We start from the raw sequence: 11,568 nt of genomic DNA, 5'->3' as shown, positions 1-11,568 counted from the left end.
ACGCGCTTGCACATCTCTTCTGGATCGAATCCCAGCGGGTAGAGGCGCTCCTCGTTCACAAAGTGGCGGCCCTTGCGACGGTAGTTGACGTAGCACGTCGAGACATGCACCATTGCCTGGAGGTGGCGGCACGTCTTCGCCAGTGCCAGCACACGCAACCCACCCAACGTGTTCATCTGCAACGCCAGATCCAGCCGTTCATTAAAGTTGACGGTTGCGGCGAGGTGAACGATGAAATTCACCTCGTTCGCCAGTGTCGCGCGGTCCTCCTCAGAGAGGCCGACGTGGTCGAGGGTGATGTCACCCTGGATCGCCTTCACCTTCTGGCACAGCTCCTGCCACTTGACGTCGCCGAATTGCTGACGTAGCGGCTCAAAGCAGGGGGATCCGAGCACCTCGAGGTCTAGCCGCTCCTGCGCGTTCAGGTACTTCTTCAGCCGGCGAGAGCGTTTGCCGCGCATGAGTAGGTAGACGCGCTTCACATCAGGGAACTCCTTGAGAATCTTGTACAACAGCACCTTTCCCACAAGGCCTGTACCGCCAGTGACGAACACCGTGCGGTTGGAAAAACCGGCGCGGATGTCGAGAGACATAGTGACCCCTTCCGCAGTGGGGATGGTGGATGCTGGACGAAAGCGAGAGAGAATGAGGGAGGGATAAAGTTAAGATAAACCTTAGTTATGCACTACCCCCGCCTCTTTTCCCCTCGCTCTGCTCAAAGGAGGAGAAAGAGAGATGAGGAAACGGTGGCGGTGGCTGGTTCGCTCCTGTGATGCCTCTGGGATACAGTCGCCCACCGAAGCCACAAGCAAGGGGAAGGGGGAAGGACTAGGAGGCGCCGAGAGAAAGAGGAAAGAGAGGGGGTGTGGAAGGCACTCGGCTGGAATAGAAAATGCGGTAATCAAAGACGTGCAACCGTTGGCTGTTCCTGGATTCTAAAGGGAAGATGTGTGGCTGTCGGCGTATCTTTCCAAGCACCCCTGTGTGCTTGTGGCTGTGTCTGTGTGTGTGTGTGTGTGTGTCAGTCACCTCTCTCTTCTCGGCGTGTCAGCTAGGGGAGGAGAGGGGTGTCGCTCGGGGAGAGCGCGGCAGCACCACCCTGGTTAGCAAGGGAGAAAGAGGGAGAAGGGTTGAAAGAAGGGTGCGAGACACACAAGCAGCCGAAGAAGCGGGGGCTCGGGGGGTGGGCCGCGCCGAAAAACAGCGAAACAATAAAATATGCGCGGCGGTACACTGATGAAGGAGATTGCGCAAGGGGTTGAGGAACAGGCAAGAGAAACAAAGTCGAGTACACGCCCCACACACGCACGCACACCATCACACAATATGCTAAGAGAGGTGCACGTGAAGGGAAGATGGGGGAGGGAGCGAAGAAGCGACAGAGGAAGACGCACCGCTACGAATAAGGAAGAAACGAAGGGGGAGAAATGAAAGATGAACAGGTACGCAAACACAGAAAAGAGCTGCTGCGCGTGTTCATGTCCGTGCGTATGATGGGCGATATGGGATGGCGTGGATAGAGATGTGTACGTAATCAGCAGAAGAGAGAGACCAAGGAGAAGCATAGCGTCAGGGTGAGATCAGCAGAGGCAAGGTATGAGGGAGAGAGGAGGGGCGTGTACATGCACAATACGCACAAGCATATATATATATATATCTGCCTTTCTTTGTGGAGAGAAGTACTCCATCGCACACAATAACGAGCATCCAGGTAGGTGGACTGCTTGTCTCGCTGCTGCGTCTCCGCAACAACTCGGGCCACTACACACACACACACACAGACACACCACTTTCTTTGGAAGTAAAAAGAGAAGGGTCCAGCACACATGCGCACAAACGTGCACACCGAATGAGAGAGATGATGTGCGTGCATGCATGCATGTGTGCACTGATCTTGTTGGGCGATGTTGTTGGTGCCTCCACCACAATGCCGCATCTGTTTCAGAAGCACAGGTGACATCTGCATCGGATGTACACGACGAAGCTGTCTCATTTTCAAGTTCGATTGTTCACATGCGTCAGCAAGCGTAAAGTGTCTGTGTCCCTGTGCGTGCAGGGAGGCGAGAGATGTATGTGGCATGCGTGCGTTAGAACACGCACAGCTGTCCTCACGGTCCGCCGCCCCATTCCCCCTCCATTCTTAGCCGCATCTTTCCTCGTTGCCTTCCCTCTTTCGCACACATACGAACACGCCCACAGAGTCATTCATGAGAGCCGCCTAAAAAGGCGTAAGTAGAGAGGCCGCCTTTGAAATGAAGGAGGCAAAGGCCGGCGAAAGGCTGACAAACGGCCTCAGTGAGACGAGGAAGCAGGAGGGTCTGGAAAAAGAGGGAGTGAGTGAGACATGTGGGCCGTGTGTGCAGGCGTGCATGTTGGGGCTTCGCGTTTGCTGGTGCATTTCTCTTTGCCCTTTTGGTTTCGTGTTGTATTTTGTTGTTGGTGTCGCTCCTCGGCTAGGCATGGAGGAGCGGGTGGAGAGAGAGGAAGCACATGCGTTCTCGGCTGGCTGTGCAACGCCCAACGGCTCGTCCGCGCCCTCCCCGGCGTACTCTCACGCATTCCGCTTATCCACGTCTCGTTCGGCACACTTATTTCTGCTGTGGCAATGCGGCCACGAGCCCACCCCTCTCCATGTTCAGCACATCCGTGCGTTCTAGCCCGAGTGCCGAGGCCAGGCACAGCTGCGTGGTAGTGAAGAACCCCCTGAGTCTGATAGCGAAGGTTCGCTCTTTTCACGCCTACAGACGGAAGTTTCCGGAGACAGGGTGTCGGCTGTGCCCCTTCTCGTCGTGCGCATCATATGCACATGATCACGGCAACCAAGCTGTCTAAATGTCTGCTTATGTGTGTTGCCGCCTGTGAAGCGCGGGCTTCAACATCGCAACCGATTTCACTGAATTTTGCAGACGTCTGGGGTTGTCGTGCCACTCACATTTCTCGCCCACGAAAGTTGTGGGGCCGCGCGCCATCTGCAGCAGCTCTTCGTTGGATGCGGCTAAGAGGGCCTGACGAGGTGATTGGCCCTGAACCTCCTCTGTAGGTCAGACCCACCGGGCACGTGTGGCGCCCGGTATGGAATCTCGCTGCCCATCAACTGGTGCCATCCTGCCGTGCGCTGCTGACCATTCCGGCGATTCCTCGGTGTTCATGGGTTGCCCCCGATCAGCATACAGCGACAGGAGGTATCAGCGCGCTATGCATCGTTGCGTAGCGGGACACGATTGATCGACGCTTTTCAGGTCCTCCTCGCGACGCTCAGCGATGAGTTGCCTCGGATCCCTCCAGCGGGACGTTCTCCTCGGTGTCAAGCCGGCCGCCCGTGATAAGGAAAGGGGGGAGATGGGCCCCTGCCCTTTGTGGAGGCGTCTGCTCGGTTTTGCAGTTACGGAAGAGTCCACGTAGCCGTGCACGGAAGCCTCGCCTCCCCAGACCGCCTTTCGCTGTGTCCCTGTGGAAGACCGGGGCGCAAGCGGCATGGGTGCGGTCTTGGGGGCCGTCGTACCGCTTCATCTGATGCGTCTGCGAACACATAGATCAACATGAGAAGCCCTCGCAGTCAGCGCCGAGGCGTTGTTGCGCCATGCACCTGACGAAGGTCAGAAGCCGCTGTGCCGCCATCCTCGAGAAGGCCTTGCGTACGTCCGGCCCCCACGATGACGGACGGAGGCGAAGCCAAAAGTACGCTGCCGTGCCTTGCTGCGAGTCGACCCCCATGCGGGGATACCGGCTGGCCAGCGATGTCGCGTGTGCAGGGGTATGCAGCAGTCGCTTCTCTCCGCAGTGCTGACTTGACGGTACAGCCCTCCTCCGGTCAGGTCGTCCGTGAGCGTGGTCAGTCGACTGCACGCGCAACACAGCTGCATTGGCGTGCACTCTGGCAGAGGAAAAGGCAGCCCCGTGGCGTGTCGTCTTCCCGCGTGGCAAGCTTCCACCCCTGTGAGCATCTCATTGTCTTGTCCCTCTATCAGCCACTCGACGGGCAGCCCTGCCTTCAGAGCTCTTTGAGGGTTCTCGCGGATGGTGCTGCCCCTCGGCGCGGAGAGGGCTGCCAGGATCCTCGGCCCGTTAGTGCCTCTGCTGCCTAGTCCGCCCTTCACCCCCGAAGCTGTGCAAGACGGCGTCTGAATTCGCCTGCTGCCGGACTCGGTGCACCCAACATGCTTGACAACGGTGGCGGTCTCTGTCGGGGTGGTGACTGGTGAAGCGATGAGCCGAAACACTCGTTCCGTTGAGCTGGCGCATCGTCTGCAGGAAGAGAGGGGAGGAGAGAGTGCATTGCAGCTGCCACGCTGTGCGAGCAGAGGACAGGATAGACGCCAGAGGCCATGCAGGCAAGGAGGGGGTGAGTTTTCGGATCATGAGAGCGTACACATCGCGGCCCTGTCCCTGGGCCCTCAGGAGACGGCATGACGCGTTTTCATCGACAGCGGCCACTTGCCCAGTCCGTACAAGGCCCAGCAGCGTGCGAGCGACCTCTGACTTCTCGCGTCACCACCACCACCCCCGGAGATCTTGAAGCACGGGGGGGGGGGGGGGGGGGGGCAGAAACACAGGTTGACGGGGCGCTGGCCGTCTCACCCACACCCACACCCACATCACCCCCTCGCAACGGCAAGCGTGTGCCATGAGGTGCAGAAGTCCTTGTATACTTTCACAGTTGCTAGGGTGTGGACAAAGAATCGAGAGCATCACGTTGGCATACATCCCACAGGGTAACACAAAAGTCGTAGGCCGTTTAAACAGAAAAGAGAAAGCAACTAGCTAGCTATACGTTGGCAGCTCGCGCGTATGCGCGCGTGCACGTGACCGGGCCCGCGTGTGTCCGTGAGGGTCGGCGCGCTTTGCAGGTGAGCCAACAAGAAAAAGGAGCGTCGTGAATGACACCCGCTCCTCTGCCGCTTGTGTGTCACCAACAGCCGGGATGTTGGGCACACGAAGGTACAAAACTAGTACACTCGCTTCGCCGGCGGGATGCTCTCCACCTCATTCGTCAGCATCTCCATGTGCACCGGGCGGTACGCAAGGCGCACCTTGCCCTTGGCGTCGTCCAGGTATGCGAGGGTGTGCTTCATCCAGTTGTGGTCGTCACGCTCTTGGTAGTCGTCACGTGCGTGGGCACCGCGGCTCTCCTTGCGCACCACAGCGCCGCTAATCGTCATCATGGCGTTCGTCAGCAGGTTACGCAGCTCGAGCGCCTCAATGAGGTTGCTGTTCCACACCGGTGATTTGTCGTGCACGAAGGCGTGAGAGAAGTCTCGGTAGCACTCCTCGATTATCTTTTTTCCTGTTTGCATGCTCTCCTCTGTGCGGAATACGGCGGCGTAGAGTGCCATCGTCTCCTTCATACGCTCACGGATACGGGCGATGGGAATGTCGCCCTTGTTATTGAGGATGCGGTCCAGATCGGCGATCGAGGCCTCGCCGGCGTCGGCGCGCAGCTCGGGCTGCTTGCGGCCCTCCTTCGTCAGATTAAAGATGACCGTGTTGGCGCACGACTTGCCGAACACGACAATGTCCAGCAGCGAGTTCGCGCCGAGGCGGTTGGCGCCGTGCACGCTAGCGCAGGCGCACTCACCAGCTGCGAGCAGGCCGGGCACGATCGCGTTGTCGTCACCGTTGCGCGGGCTAATCACCTCGCCCGTCCACAGTGTCGGCACGCCGCCCATTGAGTAGTGCACCGTTGGCACAATCGGAATCGGCTCCTTGGTCACGTCAACGCCGGCGAAGATGTGAGCGCTCTCTGAGATGCCCGGCAGCTTCTTATGCAGAGTGGCAGGGTCGAGGTGGTGTAGCTGCAGCATCACGTGGTCCTTCTTGGGGCCGCAGCCGCGCCCCGCCAGAATCTCCATCGTAATGGCCCGGGACACGACATCGCGCGACGCCAGATCCTTCGCCTTGGGGGCGTAGCGCTCCATGAAGCGCTCACCCTCGCTGTTCACAAGGTAGCCACCCTCGCCGCGCGCGCCCTCAGTGATGAGCACGCCAGGGCCGTAGATACCGGTGGGATGGAATTGCACAAACTCCATGTCCTCCGCCGGCAGGCCGGCGCGCGCCACCATGGCCGTGCCGTCGCCCGTGCAGCTCTTCGCGCTTGTCGTCGTGAAGTACACGCGGCCGTAGCCACCCGTGCAGAGCACTGTGTACTTCGATTTGAAGCGGTGGATCGTACCATCGTCGATGCTCATGGCCATCACACCGCGGCAGCAGCCATCCTCCATGATTAGATCAAGGCAGTAGTATTCGTTGTAGAAGTTCACGCCGTATTGGAAGGACTGGCCGTACAGGGTGTGAAGCATGGCGTGGCCCGTGCGGTCCGACGCCGCACAGGTACGGCGCGCCTGCTTGCCACCGTAGTGGATCGACTGACCACCAAAGGCGCGCTGGTAGATGAAGCCGTCCTTTGTGCGCAGGAAGGGCAGACCCATGCTTTCCAGCTCCGACACAACGCACGGGGCCTCCTGGCACATGTACTGGATTGCATCCTGGTCACCGAGCCAGTCCGAGCCTTTTACTGTGTCGTACACATGCCAGCGCCAGTCATCCTCCTCGCAGTTGGCGAGAGCAGCGTTAATGCCACCCTGTGCCGCTATCGTGTGCGAGCGAGACGGGTACAGCTTCGAGATGCACGCCACATCGTAGCCAGAGGCCGCCACACCCATGGCCGCGCGGAGACCAGAGCCACCGGCGCCCACGACGACGCAGTCGTACGTGTGGTCGATGACCGGGTAGGCGCGGCTAAGGGCAAGACGCGTAAAGGTGCGGCGCAGCATTCTCGGAGAAGAGTCCTTTGTATTTATGTGTGTGTGTGTCGCGTTCTTCGGTAGATGTGTATGTATGGGCAGGGGTGAAAGACGGCAGGCAGACGCAGTGTGCAGGTGGGGGCGATACTACTCTGTGAGATGGTTGCTTGGTGGTGCGGCTTTCTTTTTTCCTCTAGACTGTGTAAGGGCCCGCGATGAGAAGAGGGAAGGAGAGGCGTATCGTGGCGTGGCGTGGGGTGTGTCGTGAGTGGGTGGGCAGGTAAGGCGTGGAAAAGGATGTGCATATACATATGTAGGTGTATGTGTTGGAAGGCGTAAACGACGAGAGGCGCAGTAGGGAGAGGAGATCGACGTAGCCCGGCCGTGTGTGTAGGTTAGCTGTTGTGCGGGGAAAGGGGAGTGGTAGCTCTCCCATAGAGAAACCTGCATCGGCACACAGACACCCACACGTGGCATCATCCCGTATGCCCCACGTGTCGAGAGAGACGAGAGGGTCGGGGTTAGGTAGGAGACACGAGCAAATCACACGCGCACAGCGGGGAAGGACGCGCCGCGAGATGTCGACGGCTTCGGCACTCAACCATCCCATTCGTTTCTCTTTTGCCTCTGGAGCTGTGTGCACGCAACCGAGATAGAAACCAGGAGGAGGAAGAAAGAGAGAAGTGTGATACGAGGGCCGGCGGTGTCGGTCCAAAGGACCCACGGCCTGGGCTGGCTGCGACGTACACACACTGGAGGAGAAGCACACCGCACCGCCCTCCACTCCCTTACGCCCTCCCCTCTGCCCCCGAAACCACCCCACTCGCTCACATGGTCTCGTTGTTCAGCGCACTCGGTCGTCGCTGCTTCCGAGTCACCGTGGCACGCTCTGTTGTCTGAAATGCTGCCTTGGCAGACGCGCTGCTCCTGCAGCGGCCACTCAGGGTTGGCGACATCTTGGCCGGCTTCGGCTAGGATGGAAAGAAGCGGCGGGGGCGACCGTCTGTCGATACCGAGCCGCGCTCCCGGTTTCACCCTCCACGACAGGGTGGGGTCAGCCATCATCAGCGCAAGTGAAGTGGCACACGGGGAGCGCGGCCCCAGTGGCGGTGGTGGCGGCCGGAGGTGCGGAGGCGGCCAAAGGAGAGGCAGATGACGGCGCTCACGCCACCTGCCGCCCTCGTGATGGCGGCATCCGCTCCTCCATGAGGCGTGCGGAAAGCGAGCACGGCGACAGTGGGCCGGCAGGGGGGTTGGTCGAGGGGTCACACTAGGTGCCTCGCTGTCATCCCGGGGCCCCCCTCCCTCCCTTTCTACGCATCGGCCTTTTTCCGGCTGTCCTCGGAGAGGTCCTCGTCATCGATCAGCTTCCCCCCCCCTACCTCCCGCTTGGTGCGCCGCACATAGTGTTGCTGAATCCTCCGGCGCCTTCCCTCTATCCGCAAGATTCCGCAGTGACTCCTCCTCGTCCTGCGATGTTGCTGGCAGCACATAGAAAAGCTTGGTCTCCCCTTGTTCTTCCACCGCCAAGGGCCGTGGTGTCTCCTCGGTAGCCTCGTCTCCCACAGTTACCTCACTCGCGGCACCCCTGCCCAAGCCTGCCTGCTACCGTGCACCCTCGTCTGACTCTTCTTCAGCATGTGTGGAGACGTCCAGCTCGAAGAACTCTCGCGCTGCGACCGCCTGTTCGTGCATAAGCAGTGCTGTGGCTTTCAACACTGCTGTGGTAGCGGCTGTGCTGGTGCGCGCTGAGGTTCGCTCGACGCGAGCTCTGTCGCCTACCCCTCCTCCTCCTCGTCGTTGTGCTCCTGTGCAATGTGATGGGCGAGTCGGCCCACCGTGCACAGCCTGTGTATGGATGGAAGCGTTGCAGCGCGTGCTTGAGCGCAGTGAGGCCGATGGCGCCCGCTACAAGCATGCACCGCGCCACAACCAAGTTGCCCACCCATTCTGACGCCAAGACCGGCACAGGAGAATCTTTCCTTTCTCCTTATCGGTGTGTGCATATCTGTGTGCCGCTGTCTCTCTGCTCGCGCGTGCGGCGATGCGTCCGGTTTGGAAGGGTGATGGCATCGTGACATAAAGAGCGAGCACTCACAATTCCTCACATGGTTGCTCTCTTCTCAGAAAGGCGAAGAAAGAGAAACAAAAAAGGAGAGAGGGGGGCCCGGCGCACTCCTCCCTGACGCCCCAGAGAGCAGCGCGACACAGTAAACAGGCCACCACATCGAAAGTAGAGAAGCGTACCAACGCGTTGGTGGCACAAAAACATGAGAAATATGCGAAAAGGACTGGAAGTGTGATGACGATGCACAAGTCAGGGTCGCGCGGCTACCAAAGGAATACGCATGAATCACATAGAGAAAGCGCTGTGTGGGTGGAAGTGGGGTTGTTTGGGTCAGTAAGTGCGTACATGTACGTGTACGTGTGTGAGTGTGGGTGTGAGAGCGTGAAACGATTTTGCCTGTCCGTGAGGCAGTGAGAGCGAAGGAGGACGTCTACCCTTGAGCCTCAGAAGGAAAGGGAGAGGAAGGGAGGAAGGAAGGGAGCGGTAGTTAATGGCAACACATAGACAGACACACGAAAAGAGTTCACGCGGAAACGAAAAAAGAACATACGAAATGAGGAATCCACAAGGCCACGGAGATGAGTATGGGAGATAAACCAATCGAAGATGGTGGAAGAGGGGGAGGAGGCGATGTGAGGGCTCAGAGACACACACACACACACGAGCGCCCGCATATTGGGAACGCCGCCGAAAACGACGAGGGGTAGGGGGAGAGGGCACTCTTTCGGCCCTACACGGCTATGCGTGTGTAAGTGGGTGTCCCGCCGTCCCTGTGAGGCCGTAGCGGTGCGCTGCGAGGCTGGGATGGAGTGCTGGTCCGAGACCGCAGAGATGAAGGTGGCCTGAAGCGGCTTGGGAACGAGCAGGTCTTTGCGTGGGAAGCAAAAAGGAATAGAGGCCAACAACGCCCATAGAGCTTAAACTGAAAGGAAAAAGGGGAGCCGAAAAGACAGCTCGCACTCTTGCACTTATCATGAGCCCACCCGCCACCTCCCTCAGCACTTGCACCTCACCCTCCTCACGTGGCGCTTGAGGCCTTAGCTTGTGTCGTGCGATCGGCGATGTCAGCGTCGTATGACCGTGGCACCGCTGGCGCCTCCGAGCAACCTGTTCGCGATCCCCTCCCTCCTCTCCACCGCCTCCAAAACATTCTCAATCATCGTTCCCGTCCATACAGGAAGTGGAAAAGGAGATGCGCGCCGCATCAAAGCCGGAACCGATGTCCGAAAACAGCCGCTTCGAAATACGGTTGATGTACGCCATCAGCACCGCGCTGTCCGCAACAGTCGAGTAGGCGGCACTCAGTGACACATGGTTGCCCATGTACGCAAAGGGGACAAGCAGCGCGTACACGGCGCAGTCGTAGCTCGTCATGTTGGTGTCGCTGAACAAGTACCGCTTGTGGCCAATCTGCGCCTCTATCGCCTCGCAGTCCTGCGAAAACTCGTTCTCGCACTGCTCACTGACAAGGGAGCCGTACGCGGTGATGGCGAGCCGCTTCTTCAGCTTAATCGCATAGCCGTGCACGGCGAGTCGCGCGCGCAGGTGAGAAATGTGCAGTGCACGCGTGATCTGCGCCACCGCCAGGGACGGGTGGTCAATGAATACGATGCGGTAGAGTAAACGCTCTACGCTGTACTCCAGCGTGCGTCGCAGAGAAGCCCCGACAGCGCGCTGATCACGGGTGAGGGTGCTATCCATGGCCACGTTGAACTCCGACGTGATGAGCTCCATCATCTTGGGGAGCTGGTCAACGCGCTGGCGCTTGTAGATGAGGAAGGGAAGCTCGCCGTTGGGGGCGCCGAGCGGGTCGATTGTCTCGATCGCCTTGTACGGGATCCCGTTGGCGCGCAGGAACGCCTCCACGCGTGTGCAGGCCGGGGACAAACTAGGAGCCCAAGGTGAGCGAGGGAGGATGAAGAGGAACAGCTCCGTCTCGCGGGCCTCGCACTGCTGGATGAGTTGCAAGCACCGCCGCCGCTCGAAAAGCGTGAAGAGACGCGACAGGGTAGCGTAGGCAGTGATGGCGCCCACCACAACGGCGGCGCCGATCGCCAGCCGCCTCTGGAACGGTGTCAAACGTGATGGCTCTTTGTTCAGCTTCTCGGCCGCCTTGGAGGATCGCGGGAAGACGCGCTTGCGTGCCGTGCTGACGATGTTATCAAGCGACGGCCGCGCGTGGCTAAAGATGCCCTCAAAGTAGCCTAGTTTCATCGTACTACGCTTTCAGATTGTAAGAGAAAGTGTGTGGATGATGGGCAAGGCAGATTTGCTGAGGTACGTAAAGAGGACGGGCGGTGGCGTGCCACAGGTAGTGGTAGACGTTGTACCCCTCCTCTTCTCCTTCGTGTTTTGTTTGTTTTCCTCGGCTGCGAGTGCACGTCACACCCCGCACAGAGGCGTTGGATAGCCCTTCTGCGGGATGCGTTGCAGCATGCAGCCCAGATAAGAGAGGGAGGGAGAAAGGGGAGAGGCGGAAAAAGGGGAGCAATGTGATGCCAAAGACACCAGTGGCGGATCTGCCGCGTTAACGCAGCGTGGGGGAGTACGGGGGGTAGGGGCTTTCTTGCCCTTTGTTTCTTTTTCATGGAAACAAAATCAGCGGCCAGCGGAAGATGCCAAAGAGTGGGCGTATGCACGGGTACACAAAAACATGTGTGCGCCACCTACACACCCCCTACTTCGTGCCCGCGCAAGCAGCCAGCAGCAAGAGCACATAGTGTGTATGTGTGTGTGTGTGCTTTATTTTCTTTCCTCTCG

At 59.3% G+C, this 11,568-nt stretch overlaps 3 protein-coding genes across 3 annotated transcripts in view; all 3 read right to left on the bottom strand.

Annotated features, from left to right (window-relative positions):
• LINJ_24_1710 (conserved hypothetical protein) overlaps positions 1-593 on the bottom strand; it is a gene marked incomplete at both ends in the record, with an annotated part of 1,740 nt that extends 1,147 nt beyond the window's left edge. Inside the window, one exon of the mRNA XM_003392524.1 lies at positions 1-593. This exon is cut by the window's left edge and continues 1,147 nt beyond it. Within this exon, the coding sequence (XP_003392572.1) occupies positions 1-593 (593 nt within the window).
• A 4,353-nt stretch (positions 594-4,946) lies between these two features.
• LINJ_24_1700 (putative succinate dehydrogenase flavoprotein) lies at positions 4,947-6,770 on the bottom strand (the record flags this gene model as incomplete). Its single annotated transcript, XM_003392523.1, has 1 exon — positions 4,947-6,770. One exon carries the CDS (start codon positions 6,768-6,770, stop codon positions 4,947-4,949), a length of 1,824 nt encoding a protein of 607 aa, XP_003392571.1.
• Positions 6,771-9,960: 3,190 nt separating this feature from the next.
• Positions 9,961-11,022, bottom strand: LINJ_24_1690 (conserved hypothetical protein; the record flags this gene model as incomplete). The annotated part of the gene is made up of 1 exon (XM_003392522.1): positions 9,961-11,022. The coding sequence occupies one exon, from the start codon at positions 11,020-11,022 to the stop codon at positions 9,961-9,963; it is 1,062 nt and encodes a 353-aa protein (XP_003392570.1).
• Positions 11,023-11,568: the final 546 nt, after the last annotated feature.

Source organism: Leishmania infantum, chromosome 24 (genome assembly GCF_000002875.2).
Source record: "Leishmania infantum JPCM5 genome chromosome 24".
In the NCBI taxonomy this organism is placed as follows: Eukaryota; Euglenozoa; class Kinetoplastea; order Trypanosomatida; family Trypanosomatidae; genus Leishmania; species Leishmania infantum.
Note: the sequence above shows the minus strand (reverse complement) of the source record. Positions and strands in the feature narration are given on the sequence as shown.